The sequence below is a fragment of the Pogona vitticeps genome, chromosome 2 (genome assembly GCF_051106095.1).
Source record: "Pogona vitticeps strain Pit_001003342236 chromosome 2, PviZW2.1, whole genome shotgun sequence".
NCBI classification, from domain to species: domain Eukaryota; kingdom Metazoa; phylum Chordata; class Lepidosauria; order Squamata; family Agamidae; genus Pogona; species Pogona vitticeps.
The window spans coordinates 136,780,668-136,803,839 of record NC_135784.1 but is presented as its reverse complement, the minus strand read 5'-3'; the positions used below and the strand labels follow the sequence as shown (position 1 = coordinate 136,803,839).

Genomic DNA, 23,172 nt, shown 5'->3' with positions numbered 1-23,172 from the left:
TAGTAATATCAAGAGATATATCAAAATTTCAGATGTGAATTTATTAGGTAAATTAGGGAAGCATACATATGTAGCAACAAGTGCAAGGAAAAAATGAAGTATTTATTAATGATTATACAACATTTCGGACGTGGTGGCGCTGTGGGCTAAACCGCAGAAGCCTGTGCTGCAGGGTCAGAAGACCAAGCAGTCATAAGATCGAATCTACGCAACGGAGTGAGCGCCTGTTGCTTGTCCCAGCTCCCGCCAACCTAGCGGTTCGAAAGCATGCAAATGTGAGTAGATGAATAGGTACCATCTCGGTGGGAAGGTAAACAGCGTTCCGTGTCTAAATCACACTGGCCATGTGACCACGGAAAGATTGTCTTCGGACAAACACTGGCTCTATGGCTTGAAGAGCGGGATGAGCGCCGCCCCCTAGAGTCGGACACGACTGGACAAAAATTGTCAAGGGGAACCTTTACCTTTACCTTTATACAACATTTAATTGTTACAGTTTTACTTTAGGGGAAAGATGCATTTTTTTCATCCAAGCCTGTCCTGGAATAAGAAAAATAAAGTTTAGCATCTTTTAATGAGTGTTCTAAATGCCTCTAAGAAACATTCTCTGGGAGGCTAATTCCAGAGCTGAGGACTTGCGAAAAAAGGGACCATTTCCAACAGTTTCTATCACAAGCTTGCAAACGGAGTTTTGTCTTCCTGGCTTATACTGCACAATGCCTTCTTTTCTTTCAGATTTTTGCTTACTGAATTCCCAGGTTTTTCCTTACTGAATTTCCATAAAAATAATTATTAGTGAGGTAATGAATATGTCTAGATCAAAGTCTTCAATGAGGGGCAGTTCTGCTGAAACAATTTATAATATAATTAGGGCAAATTATGGAAGGAGGAGATAGGGTACTAATGGGTGACTTTTCAACTATCTTTGCATTTTCTGAATCAGTATGTGTGATGAAAGGTTAGCTATCTAAATGGACCATGCCTTAAAACAGTCATGGAAGAGACCGGAGGGGAGCTGACCATAGACTTAATCCAACTGGTACCAGGCCTAATAGAGATGGTAGAATGATCACACCCACCAAAAACAGTTACCACAGTGGTATCAAATTTGATGTATGCATTGCTTTAAAATTGCTAAAGAAGTCCAAGAGTTGTATGTGACTTCAGAAGAAGGAACTTTAAAATGAGAGAGGGGCTAAAAAAAAAATTAGAAGCATCCATTCATAAGGGTCAGCTCTTTCCAGAATGCTTATTATTTAAAAGTACAGTAATGGAATAGAATAGATAAAATCTGTTTTTAGAGCAGAAACCACAAAATCCAGAATTCCATCAGGAGAGTTATTGAGCAGTGTGAAGCTGTTACAAAAAAACAAGGGTTCCTCCAAGAAATGAAAGTCTTGCCCTAATATGGAAAACTGGAAACACATACTTGGACGAAAGAAACATGAGTGGATAATAGGGCATAAAAAGAAAAATTTGAAGAGAATGTCATTAATAACTTGAAATAATTTCTTAGTGTTACCTTTATTGGTGACAAGTGATTAGTGATATACAGTGGTGCCTCGCTTAGCGATGTTAATCCATTCCGAAAAAACATCGCTAAGCAATTTAATCGTTAAGCGATTTTTAAAAGCCCATAGAAACGCATTAAAACTTGTTTAATGCGTTCCCATGGGCTTTAAAACTAACCTTATGCGAAGATCCTCCATTGCGGCAGCCATTTTCAGTGCCTCAAAAGCGAGGCAACACAGCGGGCGGCCATCTTGTTTTCTGGCAGCCATTTTGAAACCGCCAGTCAGCTGGCTGGAAATGGGGGCTTTGCAATGATCGCTTCCCCGCGATCATCGCAAAGCGAATTTTCCCCATAGAGGCCATCGCTAAGCGATTGCTCTGGTGATGGCCAAAACCCCATCGCTAAGTGATTTCATCGCTCAACGGAGCGATCGCTAAGCGAGGCACCACTGTAATTAGAAATACCTCAGAAACAAGTAGCAGTTGGACCACCGAATAACAAGAGGAGAAAGAGTACTAGAAGGAGGGAAAGATAATGAACAGAACCTAAATGAATTGTCAGCTCCACCACCAACCTTTGTTTTCACCAGAGAAGATGTAGGGCAGATATGTATGCCTGGATTTATATTTTTAAAGGGAGAGTCTGTGGAATTGAGCTACAAGTAGAGATGACAAAAGCTGAGGTTTTAGATCTTATTGGCAAATAGAACATCAACAAATTATTGGGGCTGGGTGTGCCCACTCTTAAGTTCTTAAGAGTGAGCACATCCATTCCCAATAATTTGTTGATGTCCTATTTGCCAATAAGATCTTAAGTTCTTAAGAGTACCAAAACATTAAACTGTTGCTATTCTAGCAAAAAAACATATAACATACGATAACCCCCTGTGTCAAGAAACAGATATCTATTTTTTATTCTAATTCTGCCTTTGTCAGAAGTCAGTTGAGTTGTTCAACTGCAAAACAGGTTTGCTTGTCAAAAAATGAGGTTGGTGACAAGGATGTTATGAGTGGTCCATATTTCTCCAGAGAAAATTGGATAATTGGTTATGCCATTGCACTGTTCTTCTAACTATGCACTCTTCTTTCTTTCAGGCAGCATTTACAGTCCTCTTGGGTCCGTTCACCTTTTTTAATGTGCAAAAAACAAAGTATCTGCAGATCATTACATCAATGATGAGGTGGATAGGTAAGTCAGCAACCTTCTACTACAATATAGTAGTAAATTAGACTACTTGTATGAGCAATCATTTAAGCAAGTGAGAAAGAGGCTTGATCACACAAGGTTACTAATGATACAGGAATCACAGCAGTGTAGCTTTTTCCATCACCTTTCAGCAGGATGTAGCTGTTAGTTGTTCATGTCATAAAATTCTGATCCAGAGCCAGACTTCCTTCTGCATTTCTTAGTATCTTAGAGACTTAGAGAAAAAATAACTTCCATGTGGAAAGAAGGAATTGCAGTTTAGAAAAACAAATACATTTTATTAGAAGATATAATTGAATCCAAAGTGTTTGATTTCTAGCAATGAAAAGATATCTCCCTTAAAATTGAGACCTTGAATGCATAGGGCAAGAGTATGATATTGAGCCTAAGAGTAAAGAGATCAGGTACACTATTTATATACTAGTTTATCATTAGATAGTTTGTAGAGTATTTGAAGATATTATCACCCTAATGAAAGGGACTACTCTTAGGATTCTGGTATTCAAGGTCTTATTGATTATCTTTTTGTAACATCATTTTAATGAAATCTAATGTAGCAAGTGCAACACAAATTGATGCAATGTCTTACAAAGATTATACCTTGCTGTTCATTGTCAGTTAAAAAGCTATCTAACAGTTAAAGAAACTTATGTTACAAAGAATCAACATTATTCAAAAGTATCTCAGATTTTCTTTTAACTAGTTGGACATCTGTAGTCAATAATCAAACATGATTTAAGCTTTGTAGAACTTGTGTATAACAAAGGAGAAACATTAAGTCTTTGTTTTGTGTGCAACACAACAGAGGTTAGCTTAGAGGAGGATATCCATCCCCTTTTCTTTTTTACATCTTCAACATAGCGAAGGTGTATCTTTATTTATTATATTCAACTTTACTGTTGTTATATGCTATTTCCAGACTATGTTATAACAATTTGCCTTCATCATTATAGACATGTTTTTCACTATTCTTTTATTCCACATTTTATTCCAATCTTTAAAAAATTTCCTCATTCAGATCTTGCCATAAATCTTTTAACACACTTTTTAAATATTCCACCTATGTTAACATTTTATCTATTGTGCTTATTGTTCCCTTTCTTTTTTCCTTGTTTCTGTTTTTTCTTTTTAATATAATCTCTCTTTCTATAATCTCTCCTATAATTTTATCATAATTCTGCCCTCTCCTCTTTTGTTTTCCATTCTTTCATCTATTTCTCTAATGGAACTATGTTTAACCATGACATACCCGGTTTCCCCCAAAATAAGACCTAACCTGAAAATAACGCCTAGTATGATTTTTCAGGATGCTCATAATATAAACCATACCCCAAAAATAAGCCCCAGTTAAGTGAAACACCACCCTCCACCATTGCACAGCAACAAGATGACATGAGTGTATTTGAATAAATGTGGATTGTTGTACATGAAAAAAATAAAACATTCCCTGAAAATAAGCCCTAATGTGATTTTTTGGAGCAAAAATTAATATAAGACCCTGTCTTATTTTTGGGGAAACACAGTACCTTCTCCTAGTATCTCTCTTATATGTTCCTTATCTTGCATTTGTTTAGTCATTCCTCTGATTTATTCCAGTGTTGTCCCATTTTTTAACTCATTTTCCTGCACTAGAAAAATTTCTGATACATCTGAACATATTGCCCCTCTTTGCAGTGGTCATGAGCAGAAGAAAGGAGTGGAAGTGGGGTCCGGATAGCCTAGGAGCACTTAAGAACTGTCATCATTTCTATTCTTTTCCTTATCCAACATATGTTGGGTTGCCCCATCAACAAGCCATCTGATTTTGTGCTGCAGTTCAGCATCATGGAGGTCCATAACACAATATACTTCTGCAGTTTAATTGTGGGATTGGGGGCTAGTATCATATGCATTACAGAGATCTTAGTTGGTTACTGGGAGGAATTCATTTTTCTCAATTTTCTCTAACTGGGTAAGTTTGCAGAAACAGTATAGACTTTGAAGGTCAGAAAGACAGAATTGCTCTAATCTGCAAGGACTTGGCCTCTAGTTACTAGGAGACCTGTTCCAATCCAAAATTGGTCTTGTGTTTTGTGCATGGTGTTAGAATCTAGGATTGAGAAATTCCATGGGGATTCTGTTTGTGTAAAAAAAAAAGATTTCTCATCAGTCTTCCTGCCAGATATGAAAGTGTCTGTCCCAAACATGGTACTGGAATCTCCCAGGACAATTATCATGGATGGCTTTCATATTCACACTAATGGTGCATTGTTTGGGTCACCTTAGGACTTCATGGCTGCTATGACTAGCCTGGGGCTGTTTCACACATTCCACATGGTATTTGGACTTGATGTTTTTGGTGGCCTAGGGTTTTGTTGATCTAGAACTAACAGGGAATGGTTTTTGTGACCATGCTGTCACAAGGAGACACTGTATTTTTCCATGTATAAGACGCCCCCCCCCACTTTTATAACCCAGATTTTGGAGGGGGAAGGCAGGGATCCAAACGCTTTGATTCCTGCTTTCCCCCTCCACTTTCTTTGCAAAATTATATACTACCGTGTATAAAATGACCCTCAATTTTTCCTCTAATTATTTTAGGAAAAAGTGTGGTTTTATACATGAAAAATGCAGTACTTTTGTTGGTGAATTTAGTAGGCAGTGGACATTCTTCTTTGCAAGAATCATGAGCTTAATTAAATTGACCCACTGCTCCTTACTGAATCTAAAGGATTTCTGGATGCCCTCAGGAAGTTCTGAGTTGTCATGACCTGTATTCCTTTATAAACTGTGGTCTCCCTCTGACACAGTGAGATAGATGCAGGGGGCGGGGAGTGGTTTGAGAGAAGTACTACCAAATGTCCTGTTCTGCCCAGTAAACTCAATTTACTAGCGAGTTAGGGGCTATGAAATGAGCTGGAATAGGTCTGGAATGCAAGGTCACAGTCAATATAGCATGAATGCAAGGATAAGCACACCATCAGGCCTACCTTCTGACAGTGAAGGCAGCAAAGAGACATTTGTTTTCTACCATCATTGCATCTCCTGTGCTCCTTCATGAAAATGGTGATCTCATAAAATAATGTTCTGAATGAAAATCCCTTCTCCACTTACTGGCCCAGTTCTGATCACCTCATCTTCTCTCAGGTTGATACATCATGCAGACTGCAATCTGTCCTTTGACAAGTTGACAGTTTTCTAGGGTGTAGGCATATGATCATTAAACCAGGGTACACAAGCTGAGCTTTGCCTGTGTTTGCCAAGAAGATAAAGGCAAAAGCAGATTGGGCATGATGTAGAAGGGAACGTGCTCATTAGCTTGAATCCTTTTCAGGATCAGTAAAGGACACATGGCCCACAGAGAAAAATGAATGGCTAGGACCATGCCTTTCTGGACTATTGAGTGCCAGTTATTTTCAGAGTTAAAAAAATTATGAAGTTAATGCTCTTATTGCAAAGTTTTTCTTCTGTTTCCACAGGCAGCAGTAATTTTCTTAAAAAGATTTTAAGAGTGTTTATGTTCATGTTGATCCAGATTGTTCTGGATACCTAAAAACTCCTCTTTATTGCCTGAGCACACCCCACTCTGCAAATTCTCTGCTTCTAGTCGATGCAGGGATCTTATAAAGTGAAATTGCAAATGAAAAAAATGTAATCCCTTCTTGACTTGAATGTGAAGTTCCTTTTTGTTTACAACATTCTCATTAACCTTGAAGAAGGATACAGAAGCGAGTGAAGTTGTCATTCTTTTCTCCTAGTTTCTTAAGCTCCATCAATTTGGACCACAGGTCTGTAGCAAATAAAGCATGTCCAAGCTCATTACAAGGTGGTGTTGCCAAAGGTGTTTCTGGAAGCCATCTTGAGCTTTCATGCCAAACACTTTGTGTTACACAGGCTGATCCAGGTTAACATTTTGCACTGTTAACGGGCATGCATTATGGACTGGCGTACTTTCTCTCTGTACTTGGTTTGGTTAATTTACTTCAAAGTCTGCTATATTTGACAAAGGGAAGGTCAGGGTCTCTTCACAGTGTTACATGAAAGCTGATCTACCCGAGTCAACATAAAATCTGTCATAGGGCTTATTTTACACTCAGCCTTACATTGAGACTAGCTAACATCAAACTGTAGTGCTTCAAGAGTAATGTTAAATTAAGGTAACTAAGGCTGAGAGGATAATTCTTGACAATCTTAAGAGTGCCACATATGAAGCTCATCTGGGGCACCTATACTCTTCAGTTATAATGAGAGCAGTGATTTTGTTCTGAAGACAACCATCCACTGAAACAGCAGGCCAGCAATATGGCATAAGAAATCCTTGAATTCATTAGGCCTTCAAAATGCAAGTTTGATTATCCACAGCCCCTGACAGCTGGGTGGAATCTGTTCACTGAGCTTTTGGAGCATGGTCTGGAAATAAAAGGTTGGCATGATGAAATAAACTCTCTGTCATAACAAATAACAGGAAGAAGGACACTCGGACACATCACTTGAAGTGGAGCAAGCTCCAGATAAAAGCACATCTCAACACAGAAACCTGAATTCATTTTAGCTTCTCTAGAGATCTTTATATGTGTATGTAAACAACAGACTCTTCCCAAAATCCTGCTCTTGTTTTTCATAGAACCTGTTTGATCCTTAGAAATTCTCTTTTTTTGTGTGTGGCAAGTGCTTTGATGCAATAGATATGACAGTGTTAGTATTCTCCCACAGCATTCTGATGCAAATATGTTTTATATAGGATAAAAAGGAGGAAAATGTAACATTACTAATTACTCACTCTAATGATGGTTGCTTTAAATAGCTGTCTCTAACAAGGGTAATAGAGCACTGCTTCCGTGTCAAGTATAGAGTGTTCCAACGCTGGAGGCCTTCAAGGGAAAATTGGGCAACTATCTTTCAGATCTTCTTTGATTTGGATTCCAGCATTGAGCAAGGGGTTGGATTTGATGGACTTGAGGACCCCTTCCAACTCAATTATTCTGTGATTCTATCTAAAAGAGGTTCAAATAGTTAGCTTAGTTTTTCAGCCAGAGATGAGGCCAGGGCAGCAGTGTTCAGATCAAAGAATTGTTCAGGAAGTCTAGGTTACATGGTACTAAGAAACTTTATTTCCTTTAACTCAGTGCTACAGTAAAGGAAACTGCTGTTGGGAATCACTGATCTAGATGTAGGCACACAGTGCCTCTGTTTTTCAACCTGGTACAATACAGTATTTCAGTAGTTAATAATTCTTATGTCCTATAATAAAATCAGTGTCTAGAAGCATACAGAAGACCTACAGATCATGATAAAAACACATTTGGTATGCAGCAGTTCATCAAGCTTTAGTGAGGTACTGGCTAAAGCATTTAATTGCAGCTCATTATAATGTGACACTGTTACCAGGGACTAGTGCTAGTTGTAGAAACTGTGGCAAAAGTTATTAAGGCTTTTTATTGAATCATTGCTGACAAGTCTTTGCAACCAGACTAAACTTACTGACTGGTTTTGTGCAGTCTGATCCAGATACAGTGGTGCCTCGAATTACGACCATAATCCATTCCAGAAGATGAGCATAACTCGAAATGGTCGTACGTTGAAGCACGTATACCCATAGTAATGCATGGGAAGGCAATTAATCCGTTCTGCCCCACCCCCCAATAAAACACTGCAAACCTCATAGGAACACGCTGGGGCTGCAAAAAAAAAAAAAAAAACCCCACACACAGAGAGACCAAAAATAAACAGAGCAAGTCCCACGCTGGGACTGCAAAAAAAAAAATCACCTAAAAACAAACACAGCACAGAAACATAACCCCCCAGCCCAAGACCACCCTGCAAGCCCCCACCCAGGAGAGTTTTTAAAAAGCAAAAAGCAGCATCTTACTTTAGCAGGCTTCCTTAGGCGCCGCCTCCAGAGCCGGGATCGGGGCCAGAGCAGCGCTGGTGCCGGAATGGGAGGCAGCATTGGGCACCCCCAGCGGGTGAGCCACCTGCTGTTCGGACCCAGTGACACCGGTCCCGCGGAGGGCAGCAAGGAGCATCGAGGCCCGACACGGCCACCCGGGTGACCAGCCGCTGTAGCCGGTGCCGGAGCAGGAGGGAGCGTCGGACACCACCGGCGGGTGAGCCACCTGCTGCTCAGGAGCTGCCCACCGGCGGAGGAGGGGAGCCGCCCCTGCAGGGGCCAAGGGCTGAGCGCGACCCTGCCATGCCATGGGTGGCAGTGCAGGAGGACCCTTCCTCCAGGAGCTGGGATTGGGGGGCCCTCCGCCCCCACACCGAGGCTGAGGACCAGGACCCAGCAGCAGCAGTAGCATCGGCCCCTGGGGTGGGCAGCGAGGAGCGCCGAGGGACGCCCCCGCCTCCCCCTGCTACTGCATCCCTTTCCCTAATCGTTGGGGCAAAAGAGCTACAAAGAAGCAGCTCTTCGGCACCAATGGTTAGTACATATGAATTTCCCACCCCTTTCCTCTGCCTTTTCCTGGTCGTAAGTGGAAGCTCCAGCCACAAGTTGAAGCAAAGTTTTGCGACCATAGCTGGTCATAACTCAAAATGATCATAAGCAGGGACGGTTGTAAGTCAAGGCACCACTGTAACTACATTTGTGCCTATTAGACATTACAGTGTTTTATTAACAATTATGCCTGGCATAAATGCCCATGGCTTGGAATATAGCATGCTTGCTGTGTTTCAATCTCTTTCAGTGGTATTCTGAAATGTATTTGTTTAAAGCATGGGTTCCCAACCTGGGGGTCATGACCCCCAAGAGGGTCACAATGTGTCTTCTGGGTGCCACCACAATTATTCTTAGTTGCAATTATTTTTATATTTATTATGTTAAATATGATACACACAATGCTGCTTCATTTTAATTTTCTTGGCCCACAGAGAATTTTAATCTGAACCTGAATTACAGGCAACATAGAGTTTTTAATTATTTCTGTACCTCTTTGGGCAGATTTTCCTCTTTTGCATGCACATCATTCCTAACTCTGAAAGAGTTTATTTTTCTCTGTTCCTCCACATTCACCTTTAGAGGACTAATATGTCAGCCTTTTGGACCTGAGTATTAGCCCAGTTCAAAGAAGCCTGAACGAATGGGGGTACAGTGCATGTTGGAAATGCTGATGCCCAATATGGTGACAGGATCAAAAATGTATTGCTGCTGCATCAGCAGTGCCTTTCACTCCACCTGAGTCTCCCGCTCTTCTGGGCACAGCAGTGGCGGTGCAGTGAAGGGAGAGGGGACCTGAGTGGGAAGGTGCCTCCAGCCCCCTCCAGAGTCATGGAGGAGGAAGACAAGAGGGGCAAAAAAGGTGAGGTAGGAGAACCAGGGAGGGGTGAGGCATGCAGTGGGGTGCATGAGGAAAATGTTTATTTGGCTTTCAGGAGGAGGGGCTCTTCACTGAGGGGGCTTTTTGTGGGGAAGGAGACATGAAGGGAGGATCATTTCCACACCCCAAAAAGGAAATTAAGCTCAAAGTGTATTGACATTTTTTTTTCTTTCTCAGATTTTATTTGGTATAGGCAGATTTACAGCTCCCCCATAATTATGTATTACTGCATTAATATTAATAGATTAGAATTATATTCTGAAAAATCTATTTTTAATGTGTTTTCTTTATCCCATTGAAATGCTTTTCATGCAAATATGGTGGAGGAATCACTTGGCTATAACAAAAGAGGGTCCCAATACAAAAAAGGTTAGGAGACACTGGTTTAAAACAAAGCTATTGAATCTTCACTGCTTTAAGTGGGTTCGGTTGTAGGAATTGCATAGTCGTATCTTTCCGGGACAGCTCTTCCTTAGTCAGTGTAGAAAAAACTGGAGATCACCCAAGACGAACCCACAAATAGAAGACAAATATCTCTGGTTGCTATTAAGCAATGGAAATGCTTATTTCTTTTAAAAATGCAGTATCTTTTGGCCGGTTGGTATTCAGAGGTCTCCTTCAAGATATTGCCAAAGTATGTAAGACAATGTGTGACGTAAATACATTTACATAAACAACACAAAGGGTGTAAACATCCAGCTTTTTGTACACTGCATTATATACAGTGGGGTCTTGACTTAAGAACGGCTCGAGTTAAGAACATTTTGACTTAAGAACCACTCTTAAGGAAAATATTGACTTGACTTAAGTACTTAGATTTGAGTTAAGAACTGAAAAAAACCCACGTGGGAGGCAGGGAAAGTGCAAAAAGTGAACTTTCAGTTAACTGTTGGCCAGTGAAAAGGGTGCCTGTTTGCTTCCTCACTCCTCCCAGTGTTTAGAGAGTGGATTGGGAGACAGTCTTCAGACTGCCTGGTACTGTACTGCCTGGACTGTCTTTTCCCTGCCTTCCCTGAACCTTTCTTGACCTAAGAAAAAAAGAAATAAAATATCCCCCTCTAGTGGTCGAAGGCGGAATAGCAGCTTCCCATTAGTTTCTATGGACGGAAAAGAGCAGATACGGATCAAATGGTTTTCAATGCATTCCTATGGGAAATGCAGATTTGACTTGAGAACCGCCTTCCAATACGGATTAAGTTCTCAAGTCAAGACCCCACTGTACTTGTATGTGCAGGAATATCAGTTGATGTATCAGAAACTGTGGGATGGTGGAACAGGGAGTTGCCAGTGGAGGAGAAAGGGCAACAAGGAAGCAAGTGCAGGGAATGACTTGTGGTTTCCAATGTCCCTAATGCACAGAATATGGGAAATGCAAGATGAATTTGAGTTCTTAACACAGGAAGACAAATGTGATTGAACTCTTTTGGGATAAGATTCGTGAATGCAAATACATTGATTGAAGGATATAATTTATTCAAAAGGAATAGACGAAGAAGGAAGGGAGAAAGAGTAACACAGTCGTCTGCACCTTGTACATACAACGAGGAGATCCATGAGGAGAAGCTAGGGGACATTTCGGTAAAACCTCAAGACAAGTGAGAAACAGCAGTGACATCACTGTTGGATCTGGCACAGAGAATAGAAAATGGAAAAGAGACCTCCCGTCATGATTAGTGGGAATCACATCCAGTTTTTTGCTTTGCTTTGAATAATATCTTATGCTAATTTGCTATTCAAATAAAAGCAACTAATTCTGCATTTCTAGAGAACTTCCCAGTTTTTTTTTATTCTGATAGACCAAAGTATTTAAATGCCTATTCTTTTTAAGCCACTGTAGTTCAACTGTTGTCAAATTAGGATAGAATAGGAATTTTTCAACATTTAGCTTTTTCCAGTCTTCTTCAGTGAGATTAGTCTGCTTATCCCCTCAACCAGGGCACTGTGATAAAAAGTTGAGCTTACTGTGAAAGTTTACGAAAGAATCAGTGGAATTCTTTGTTCTTTAGATTCCATTTTATCTCTCCAGTGATACGATACAGTAACGTTTGGGCCATAAACCATCATGTATTTGTTTTGAGAACATGTGACCAATGTCTCCCTCTTGCAAAGCTTGGATGTGTGCTTTTCCATAGTGCCTCTTGGAGAAGACAAGAACAGCTGTCATTTTTGTTGCAGATAAATAATGCTGTTAGAGAGAAGAAAACACACTCACAAAGACAATATTAAAATACAATTGATCTCCATGTTCTCATTTCTTTTTGGAAACATATAATCGGAAATATACAATTAGAAGATTAGTTCAATTTTAGAGTGTGTGAGGTGACATGGTGCCAGTTGAATTTAGTGTTTTCTTACTGTCATGTGAAAACTCAAGCCTGTCAGGTGCTGGATTTGGCTCTTTATGGTACATGACTCTTTAAGAAAAGGATATTTCTTCCAGTGATGAAGATATTGTGTTCATTTAGTCTGTGTTTGTCACCTCTCCCTTTTCAGCAGTGGCATTCGAAGAATTTGTTTGTAATTTAGAATAGAATAGATATGTACTGTTACGATAAGTGAAAGGTATATGCCACCTAGAGGGGAACTGATAGATAAATAACTTAGAACAATTTATTTTCTTGAACTTAAAATAAGACATAAATTAATATAATTATACATTGTAAAGTAAATATTTTTGAAAAAAGATGATGTGTTAAACCAACTTCAAGATATCTTAGTTGTGCCACAACCACCAAGGAACTTTCTCTGCAGCTTGCAGCCCATGCGTTCAATATAAGTGCAGTATACAAACAAAAAAGCATTGTTGCTACAATTAATTCCCTTTTTGTCTTTTTCCTCAAGAAAAAATGTTGTTTAAGAAAAGCTTGATACAAATACTTAAAATCAGTTTTATTTCAATACTGTAATGCTTGTTTTTTTTTAATCCGTTAAATGCATATTTGTTTTTTATGAAGTTAAAAGCACAATCTGTTGTTAATTTCAAACATGTCTGTAGTCCTCTTTCACCTTCTGTCTGCTTGTGTTTTGATTCTGAGCTAGGGACCTCTCAATATAATGTTTTGTTAACTGATTAGAAAAATCCAGCTGCTTAGTTCCCTGGGTTGTCTTCCTAGCATTCTGGAAGCCTTTGTTTATATGAGAAAAAAAAGGTAACAGCTGTTTGTGGGTGTATGTAATTCAGTGAGAACAGCAGTCTGTCATATACCCAAAGGGTGTTTGCTCCAGGGACATGGCAATCCCTGCTCCTCCTCTTTCCTTTCATGTAAGAGGCCATCCTGCTACTTTTTCCAAGCAAGAAACAAGATCCATGCACTGTGAGAGGATGATTCATTATCATTATGCTCTGTCATATTGATTCTCCGCTTTAAGAGGAAAGCTCTTTCATGCCATCAGCGAGGAGTGATGGATAGCTCTGCCACCAATATGTCAAAACTCCTAATACAGTGCTTGCTTAAACAAATGGTTCTAGATAAGTCAAGGTGAAGAGTGTGGCAAAGGATCCTCCCTTTCTATCAAAATGAGGTGGGTGGTTGATCTCGTGCTCTGATCTGCTTTAGATTACTTGGAGAAATACGAACTATAGGACATTAAAGCATGTTTAGTGGTTATTAATAACATTAAGGCTTCTTGGTATGAAGCATATATATAACATTGCACGAAGTTCAGTAGTAATGAGAAAGTGTATGTAAGCTGCCCAGAGTAGTGGCATGGCACTAGATGGAAAGGATAAAAGTCAAACAAACAACAAACAGCCATGTTGTTGCACTGCTATTCTGCAAGGCAGTTTTGTCTGAGAACGTGTTTAGTTCTGTGTAAGAATTTCTTTGGACTTTATTGCCTTGCAGACACCTAGAATTTTTCTCCAAAATCACTGAATTATAGTGTGATGTGCTTGAACAGTAACATTTACAATTGGGGGCAAAAACAGTGAGGTGGCTAGATGTTTTCACTTATCCAGAATAACTGCTGGCTGCTTAATCAGTAAAATCCCCTTGGAGTCTGGATGAGTTTTGACTTGACTTGGCAAGGAACATGGGTACTATTTCTATGGAAGTGTAATACTGTATAAATGCAAAGGTGTGCTTTTTGATATTCCTTTAAATGAGCTTTCACTGCCAGACCAATGCCAAGCCTAAAAATTCCCTGTCAACTTTTTATCAGTGTAAGAATAAATGACCAACATAAGAGGGAAGGCTAGAGGTACAATACACAGCATAAAAGGATATGATGTTCTGGTTCCTGCTGATCATGTTGATGTGTTCCTATGCTTTTACCTGTCCCTGTGGCAAGAGTGTTTTTGTGGTGCAGCAGCGCTGGTTTAGTAAAGCACCCATTACACTCTCAGACAGTACTTGGTGAACTTTGAAAGGCTGAATTAACTTTTTTCCATTCTCTGTGGAGCTTTGTGTCCTTATCTTCCTGCCACAAATGGAATTTTTAATATCCCCAGGCTTGAAGGCTTTCCCTAAGTACCAGTGTCTAGATATAGGCTCATACATATTCATTTTACATCTGGCCACAAGAATAGCTCCCTGTAGTAGAGTTGTCCACTTCTCTAAAATCAGCATGTTCTGGGTCAAATTGGGCAGATGGGATCTGCCTCCCTCACAGTGGGTTTTTCATCAGTCAAGCTTATCCTTTTCTGGTTACTTGGGGAGGTTTTCCCCTCATTCAGATTCGTTCTTGCTTCTCGTGGAGAAGAACCAGAGAATAGTGCTTTCCTTCTCTCTTGCTTTCCTGTTTTACACAGCTAGCTGTGTGGTACAGATAAATCTTAAATCTTGAGCAATAAAGATGATTCTTCTATAGAGTGTGATGACATCATCATCTACAGTGATTTTTTTAAAAAAAACAACAACCCTTTTCTGATTTTTCCTCTGAAATTCTTGAAGCTCCCCTGGAATCCTGTTCATCATCAAGAAGCTGTTGGGAACCATGGGACTGGGGGTGGAGAGGGAGTGTTCAATTACTGAAAATTACTGCTGCCAGTAAAGTAATCCCAGAGGCAGCCATTTTTTTTATCAGACTCCACCCCTCACCCATGGCCCCCAGTAGCTTCTTAGTGAGGAAAGGGATTCCATGAGAGACTTGGGACCTTCGTGGGGATAGATTATAAATGTTTCATGTTGAAAGAATCCCTGCTGATCATGGAACGTACGGAAGAGGTCTTCAAACAAGGTGTTTTAGGCCTTGACTTAGCTCTCACATGGGCTACAGCTTGCACCTAGTTAAATATAGGCAGTTGAGAATCAGAAGGGTGATAAACATGATCGTAAACAGCTGAAACTTAAGCATTAGACTAGGAATCAAAAGCTCTGAGGCAAATGTGGAATTGGAACCAGGCAGAACGAAGAGCTTCACAGTAGCAGTACAGGACAAAGGAGCCCAAAGGAAGGGAAGAATCATGATCTGAAGCAGGAGGCAGGAAAGGGAAACAAAGGTCTCATGCTATAAAAATGCTCTGTAGAACTGAGAGTGTCCTTAGCTTGGAGAGTCAGTTTACAGTAGAATCATAGAACTAGAAGGGACTCAAAGGGGTCATTGAATACATCCATGGCAAAGCAGGCAGTCTCTAGCTAAAGCATTCTGAGAGATGACCATCTAACCGTTGTTTTAAAACCCTGAGTGAAGGAGTGTCCACCACCTTTTAAGATTCAACATTCCAAAGAGCTCTTGCTGGCAGTACATTCTGTCTACCATTTGGTTGAAGTCTCTTTTTTGTAGTTTCAGCCCATTAGTTCTGCTCCTGCTCTTTGAAACTACAGAGAACAATCTTATTCTATCTACTATGCAACTGCCCTTCAGATATTTGAAAACAGCTACTACTTTTCAGTTTTCTACAGTCTAAACATACTCAGCTCCTTCCACTCTCCCCCACCTCCAATTGGGCTTTATTTCTAGACCTCTGGCCATCTTGGTCATGCTCCTGTGCACATGTTCCAGCTTGTAGATATCCATCTTAATCAGTGGTGCCCAGAACTGCACACACTGTTCAAGGTGAAATCTCGCCAAAGCTGAATAGGATGGTATTCTTCCTTCTCTTGAGCTGGATGGCACCCTGGTATTGCATTAGCCTGTTTTACCACTGAATTCCACTCATGTTTGGTGTGTGTTCTACTGAGACCCCTTGATTGATCCTTTTCACACATGCTACCCTGTTTCCCTGAAAATAAGACCTAACCTGAAAATAAGCCCTAGTATGATTTTTCAGGATGATTATAATATAAGCCCTACGTACTTCAAAAATAAGTCCCAGTTAAGTGAAACCCTGCCCTCCAACCATTGCGCAGCAACCAGAAGAAGATGACATGACTGTATCTGAATAAATGTAGATTGTTGTACATGAAAAAAATCAAACATCCCCTGAAAATAAGCCCTATTGGGTTTTTTGACGCAAAAATTAACCTTGTCTTATTTTGGGGGAAACACGGTATTGCCAAACCACCTGCCATTCATTCTAATTTCCTCAGTGCCTTTTTAAAATTTTACTTGAGATCAGCTGAGCACTGCTTTGCCCTTTCTCTGCCACCCATTAACATCTCTGCATGCTTTCTGTGCAGTGGACCTGCCACTCTGAGTAAGTCTTGAGCAGAACAGACCCTAGTTATTGGGGCTGGCTCTTGCTTTGTTGGCCAGCCTGAGAACATCATTTTTGTTTCCCATATTTCACCTGTTTCTGGTGGAGGTAGATCAGAGATGTTACCATTATCTTGATATTTTCTGAAGTTATGTGCAGGGATGTAGCAATCTGCATGACTACAACTGTTTAGTGATGCATAGAATTTTCAATCTTATATTATACTCTCCTGGTGTTCTGAGAAAATTAATTACATTATCATTTGATGTCAAGACTAGCGATTTACAAATATGAGTTGTGTTTGCATGTTTGTATGTAAATGTAAATCCAGTTTCAAATTTCTTGTCCTGAAGTTACACTGTTTGGGAAAATTGCATTCTTTCACCATCTGATGGGCTTGTGAGGGCAAAATGCCCATCTTAAGTTCTTTGGAGAAAGAACTAGGTTGGAATGTAATAAACCCTGATTTCCTTATGTTTCCTGTCTTTTCTCCGTCTCCCCCTGCAAGCTCAATACATTATTCTTGAATTTCATGGCCCATCTATCACTGTAGAGAAGATAGAATTTAGAGCAGGATTCTGTTGCATGACAGAAATGTCAAGATTGTACCCCACTTCATTAATAATAACTGTAAAGGATCCATGTGTTTTGACAGACACATGGATCCTATATAGTCTGGTCAGTCCTCATTTGGCAAAGTCAGATTTGTGACAGTAATTCTTCAAAATAAAATGATATTGGTAAACATTTCAGATTAACAAATAAACCTATGTAGGTTTCTAAGGAGCAAGATTACTTTTCTTCCATTATGTGGCTGTAAGGCATGCCATAATTGAGTAGTGTTTATAAGTAGGCTTGCTTTGATTTTAATTTAGTTTTGAGAAAAACAATCCTGGCTGAAATGTTTAAAACTGTATTGGAATCTCAATTATTACAGCTATTGTGAATCCTGGTCTCTGCTGCTCATTCTCTTTTAAGACAGTTCAGTGACCTCTGTTTTGGGTGCACATTTCCAAAGATCTGTACCCTGGACGGATCATAGCTACTGGTTTTCTCAAGGTATAATGGGCTTCTGTTCAAACAAGAGCAGTTAGGAATGCTATTACTGAAATAACAGGCATTTTTCAGAACATTTGAGATTTGTGATCAGCCTCATTACCTCAGGATCCTAAAGACAGGTGAACAGAGGGCTTCATACGGGCCCAGAAAACCCAGCTTCCTTTCCTGTCTGTCAAAAGCTATCTGTTACAGGCTATCACCTCCTCTTCATTTTGATTTATCACTGGATGTAACTAGGTTTTGGAGCTTTGTCTTCATCTTCCTGCCTCACAGGGACAGGAAGATAAATCTTGCATGTGAAAGTTTAGCTCTACAATTCCAGCAGCATAAGGGGAGGGAATGCCCTTCTCTATCCCCTTAACTAGGAAAATAGATCTGCCAGGATGGCTTTTTAATGCTAGACTTTGGCAGGTCTTTCTGACTTGTGCCTTGGAAAAACTCCATGTATTTAAAGCAAAACCCTTCAGACTAGAAGATGTGAAATGGAAATGTTTGAGGGAATATGTTCCTATTTTTTTTATCTATTGGAGTAATAAGAAACTGCAAATTATATTTGCTATCTGTCAGGTAATTGGCAATTACGGGATATATTCATCAGTACTTTGCTGTGTTGTTGATATTTTGGATAATAAAATAAATCCAAGGCACAAAAACTTTTCAGTAGACTCTCATTGATCAACTCCCTGCTGATAAAGGAAAGAATATCATTCTCACAACATGCACATGTAGGATGCAAGCTTTTGCTCAAAAAATTTCAGACCCATCCAACGTTCCCTCTGATTTTCAGTACCACTGGCCAGCGTTCTGCCCACTGCATGTAACTCTGCCACTCCGCCTGGAGTTCCGTCACAGCTGGAGGATCACTGTGCGGGAGGGTGGTGGAGTCGTGTGGATTGCATAGCCACACACTTTAGAGGGAACCTTGAACCCATCTATAGTGTGTCCTTTTTCATTTAAAAGTCCTGGGCATATGGCATAAAATGTAATTTCAGTGTTCCAGACAGTGAAAAACCATCTACATGATTATGTGTGAGAGAGGCAGAAATATTTTATGCATTTGTGTAATCCCAATAATGGCGTAAAACATCATAAAATTTTTTTTTAGAACATTCTATTCTGTAAATAGGGTGGCTCGCTTTTTAGAAAGTAATTTCATCTACAGAATATCTTGACTAAAACTCTCAATTTTTTGGAGGGGAGCTTGAAGATGAGATCAGTTCAATGAATTCAGTAGTCTGTAGGTAGTATGACTTTGGTTTTTCAACCCAAACAACTGATTTATACCAGTTTCAAATTGAAAGTATAATGGAATAATGGTTGCAAAATAGAGAGAATATACTGCAAAGCCTAGGAATTATTTATGTGTTCCATATTTTAAAAATAACCAAGTTAGAAAGGAAGCAGAGAACCTTTATTCTGTGTCTCCAGGACCATAGTTCCTGTTCAAGCAGATCTGTTTTTGAAACATGATTAACTTTTTATTCACACACTTCAGATTAGATTTATTCTGTTCAGACTGCGGTTTGTCGTCTTAGAGTGGGTAACGCAGTTTGGCTGTGAACCAGAGCCTCGTGGCGCAGTGGTTAAAACGCTGTACTGCAGCTAAAACTGTGCTCACGACCTGGGGTTCAAATCCCAGGTAGCCGGCTCAAGGTTGACTCAGCCTTCCATCCTTCCGAGGTCGGTAAAATGAGTACCCAGCTTGCTGGGGGGGCAATGTGTAGCCTGTATAATGAAATTGTAAACCGCCCGGAGAGTGCTTGTAGCACTATGGGGCGGTATATAAGTCCAAAAATAAAATAAAATAAATAAAATAAATAAAAATAAAACATATGTCACCCCATTGATCACCAGGATTGATTTGGCTGATCTAGGCGGGTATCCACTTCCTCCCTCGTCCCTCCTGAAGCTCCACACTTGATGGAAGAGGACAACCATCCCAGACAGAAGTAGTGTATTATTCTTTAGTCAAGGTTATACAATAGCTTAGTGTGAATATTATCTGGAGATATTTTTGTGAAATTTGCTGCCACATGAATATATTTTTGGCAGAACTGTGGTGGTTTTTTTAAAAATTTGCACTGGTTATTTGCAAGCAGTCCAGTACTCTGCTGTCAAAATGGCTGATGCACAAGATAGGTTAATTCTTTGAAAACTATATTAGATCACCTGGACAAGCCTAAAGATGATTTTCAGAGGAATAGCAATATACAGACCCTTACAGCATAGGAGTTTTGTGTGCCATCTAGCCCCTAGTGTGGAAAGCCGTAATTTCTGAGGCCCAGGGTGGTATATTGAGTTGACTTTCTTTAGCAAATTGTGCCATAACAAATGCCACTGAAGTGTTGTCCTGACTGACCAGGCATTTGTGTTAATCCGCATAACATAGTAGAGAAGCAAACATATGGTACTTTAGATCCACTGTGTGAAATGAAGGAGTTGGCCCGAGAACCTGAGAATTGCTACTGATAGCAGCACATGTTATTTATTGTATCTGCTTTTGCTTTTTGTAGGAAATAATGGGTTAAGTAAGCAGGCTGTACCTGACAAGTCATCCTGGAGAAGGAAATAGGTCTGATCTTCACCCGAACAAGTAGAGCTAGAGATCCATCATTTGTCTCTTAAGCAGGGGAAGAGGTGCAGAGGTCTCGCACTTAAATATAGTTATGCTATAGCAGTGATAGAGGAGTAGGCACAGTGAGTTTGACTCTTCTCCCTGAAGAGAGAGAGTTAGACATCTTTTGCTTGTGTTTTCTGAGGAGAATAACCTTTTTTCTTCTTCACAACTACCTCTTTCTATATCGCTCTTGCTCTCTTGATACTGTCAGAATGTCCGAGTCTGTACCTCTTAGTACTGCTCTGAGAATGTTTGGAGTCCTTGGCCTGGTTTTGGATGACCTGAAGGCCTTTGTTGGGATGAAACAGTGGCTAAAATTTTGTTCTTCTTCGTGGCCTCGTGAATCACACCCTGGGTGATCCGTGCCTGCATGGAGCCTCATCGGAAAGTTCTAGAGCTTCTGCGGTAGCAAAAAATACATTCAAATAAGGCCCCTCCCCCCTCATATAAGTACCTTGGTGCCAAGGCTGCCCTTTCAGTTTCTTTCAGCCACCGTGTTGAGAGCCTCATAGTTTCTGCTTCTGTGAGTAAATGAGAAAAAGAGCTTATTCCTGATTCCTTCCTGTTATCGATCTTTTTTTTCTTTTAAACTTTAGTTCAAATTCATTATCATCAGAGATCTTTTCCTTTTTGCTTCGTTCATCCTCTGGCCGCAGCAGCCCCCCCCCATCGTTTTCCTCCTCAAATTATTTTTCTCCTATTCATGGCCCCTTTGGGCCTGTTTAAACACTGCATGGTCTGTGATAACAAAATTCCACTTTCCAATGACCATGCTAAGTTTCTTTTTTGCTTGGGAGAGGCACACCAGATGTCCTCCTGCCAGCACTGCAAGAACTTCAAGCGCAGAGTCCTCTGTTCTCGCTTATCTTTGGGAGCAGTCCCTTCAACCAACCAAAATGGCCCAACCTCCTTCTAAGGCCGCCTCACAAACCAAAGCAATGGAGAAGGCTCTTTCTGAAGCCTCAAAGCAACATCCATTGACCACACCATCCCACTCCGACACTCCATCCACTTTGTCTAAAACTTCAAAAACCCATAAATCGAAGCGCTCGATACCGAAATCCTCAATATCGAAGCCCTCTGCTAAATGTCAAATGTCCACCGAGCCTGGGGGGAAATCAGAAACAAAACAAAAAAAGTCAGCAAAAAGTCACTTACCAGGTACAGTAGACCTAGCCCAGCTCCTCACAGTGCCTTTGTAGCCCCATAACAGCCAGGAAAAGAGCGCCAAACAGCTGAGAGTCAGCAACACTTTCAGAGGTCCCCTGCCAGTCTTCTGATGGTGCTGGCAAGGCTGGTGGGGGACCTCTGAAAGTGGTGCTGGCTGTGGGGGGATGGGGATGGGGGGGCCCAGTAGCAAAGCCCCACTTTCAGAAGCCTCCCAGGGCTTGCCCAGCACGTGAAAAGGCAGGGGGAAAGCACCATTTTTAAATTTCCTGCTTTTTCCCCCTGCCATTTTCTGTGCTAGGCAAGCCTCTGGAATCCTCTTAAACCCAGTGCCAATCAGCTGAGAGGCAGGGAGAGGGGGGCAGGAGCAGAGATGCCCACAAAATGGCTGCTGCCTCCCTGCTGGTTGCCAACTCTTAGCTGTTAGTGCTCTTTTTCCGGCTGTTCCAGGGCTACAAAGGCACTGTGAGGAGTGGGGCTCAGTCTACTGTACCTGGTAAGTGACTTTTTGCTGACTTTTTTGTTTGTTTCTGACTTTTCCCCCCATAGGAACGCATTAATTAAATTTCAATGCATTCCTATGGGAAGCGTGCTTTGCAAGATGAAATGTTCGCTAGACAGCATTAACCACGGAACAGATTAATTTCGTCTTGCGAGGCACCACTATACATCATTACCACAAAGTATCGTATGGTTACCCTCGAATCTTTACTCCATAAAGTTCTCCCTTTACTCCATAAAAACGACTGGTTCACTGTCATAGACCTCAAAGATGCATACTTCCATATTTCCATACATCCCTCACACAGAAAATTCCTTCAATTTCAACTAGGATCACAAGCCTACGAATTCAAAAGACTTCCTTTTGGCCTTGCAACAGCTCCAAGAGTACTCACGAAGTGTATGGCACCGGTAGCTGCTTACCTCAGGTTGCAAAGAATTCTCATATTTCCATATATCGACGATTGGCTCCTCATAGCTCACAAGGCCCAGCAAGATACTCACTTCACCCTTACCCTCCTTTGCTATTTCGCTCTTGCTGTCAGTGAGCAAAAGTCAAATTAAAAACCTACAAAGATTATTCATTATGCGCATGCATAGATTCCACACAAGGTCACGCCTTTCTTCCTCCAGACAAGAGAGAAAATCTCATCGCATTACTTCAAGTTTTCACCCCTCATGCTATGGTACCCGCCTTGGCTGTGTAATGTGTACTAGGCACCATGTCCTCTATGACTTCAGTAGTGCAGCACGTACGTCTCAGGATGATATCTCTTCAGCCGTGGGTTCTCTCCCTCTTCCACCCGCTCACAGACCCTCCTCACACTCATTTAAGGGTCACCCCAGAACTCACCTCCCAACTTCAGTGGTGACATTTTCCTCCCAACCTATCCGTTGGGCGGCCATTCTGACAACCACAAATACAGGTCACCACCGACGCCAGCCTCACAGGCTAGGGAGCTCACTGCAAATCTCTCAAAATCTACACCGTGGTCTTCCAGAGAGAAATTGCTTCACATCAGTGAATTAGAACTGTTGGCAGTTATAGAAGCTTGCAAAGCTTTCAGAAATCTCCTCACTGGCAAGATGGTACAAATTGCCACAACAACACCATGGTGATGTACTATATTCTGAAACAAGGTGGCATCCACTCTACAAATCTCCTCTATTTAGCGGTCAACCTCTGGGAGTGGTACCTAGCACATCATATCTGTCGCACAGCTTTAGCCATTGC

At 40.8% G+C, this 23,172-nt stretch overlaps 1 protein-coding gene across 5 annotated transcripts in view; it reads left to right on the top strand.

Moving 5' to 3' along the window:
- SLC38A12 (solute carrier family 38 member 12) overlaps positions 1-23,172 on the top strand; it is a 96,445-nt gene that overhangs the window by 60,816 nt on the left and 12,457 nt on the right. For all 5 annotated transcript variants that reach the window (XM_072990580.2, XM_020806270.3, XM_078386067.1 and 2 more), the window contains exon 9: positions 2,608-2,701. In XM_072990580.2, the coding sequence (XP_072846681.2) occupies positions 2,608-2,701 (94 nt within the window). The remainder of the gene's footprint in view (positions 1-2,607; positions 2,702-23,172) is intronic.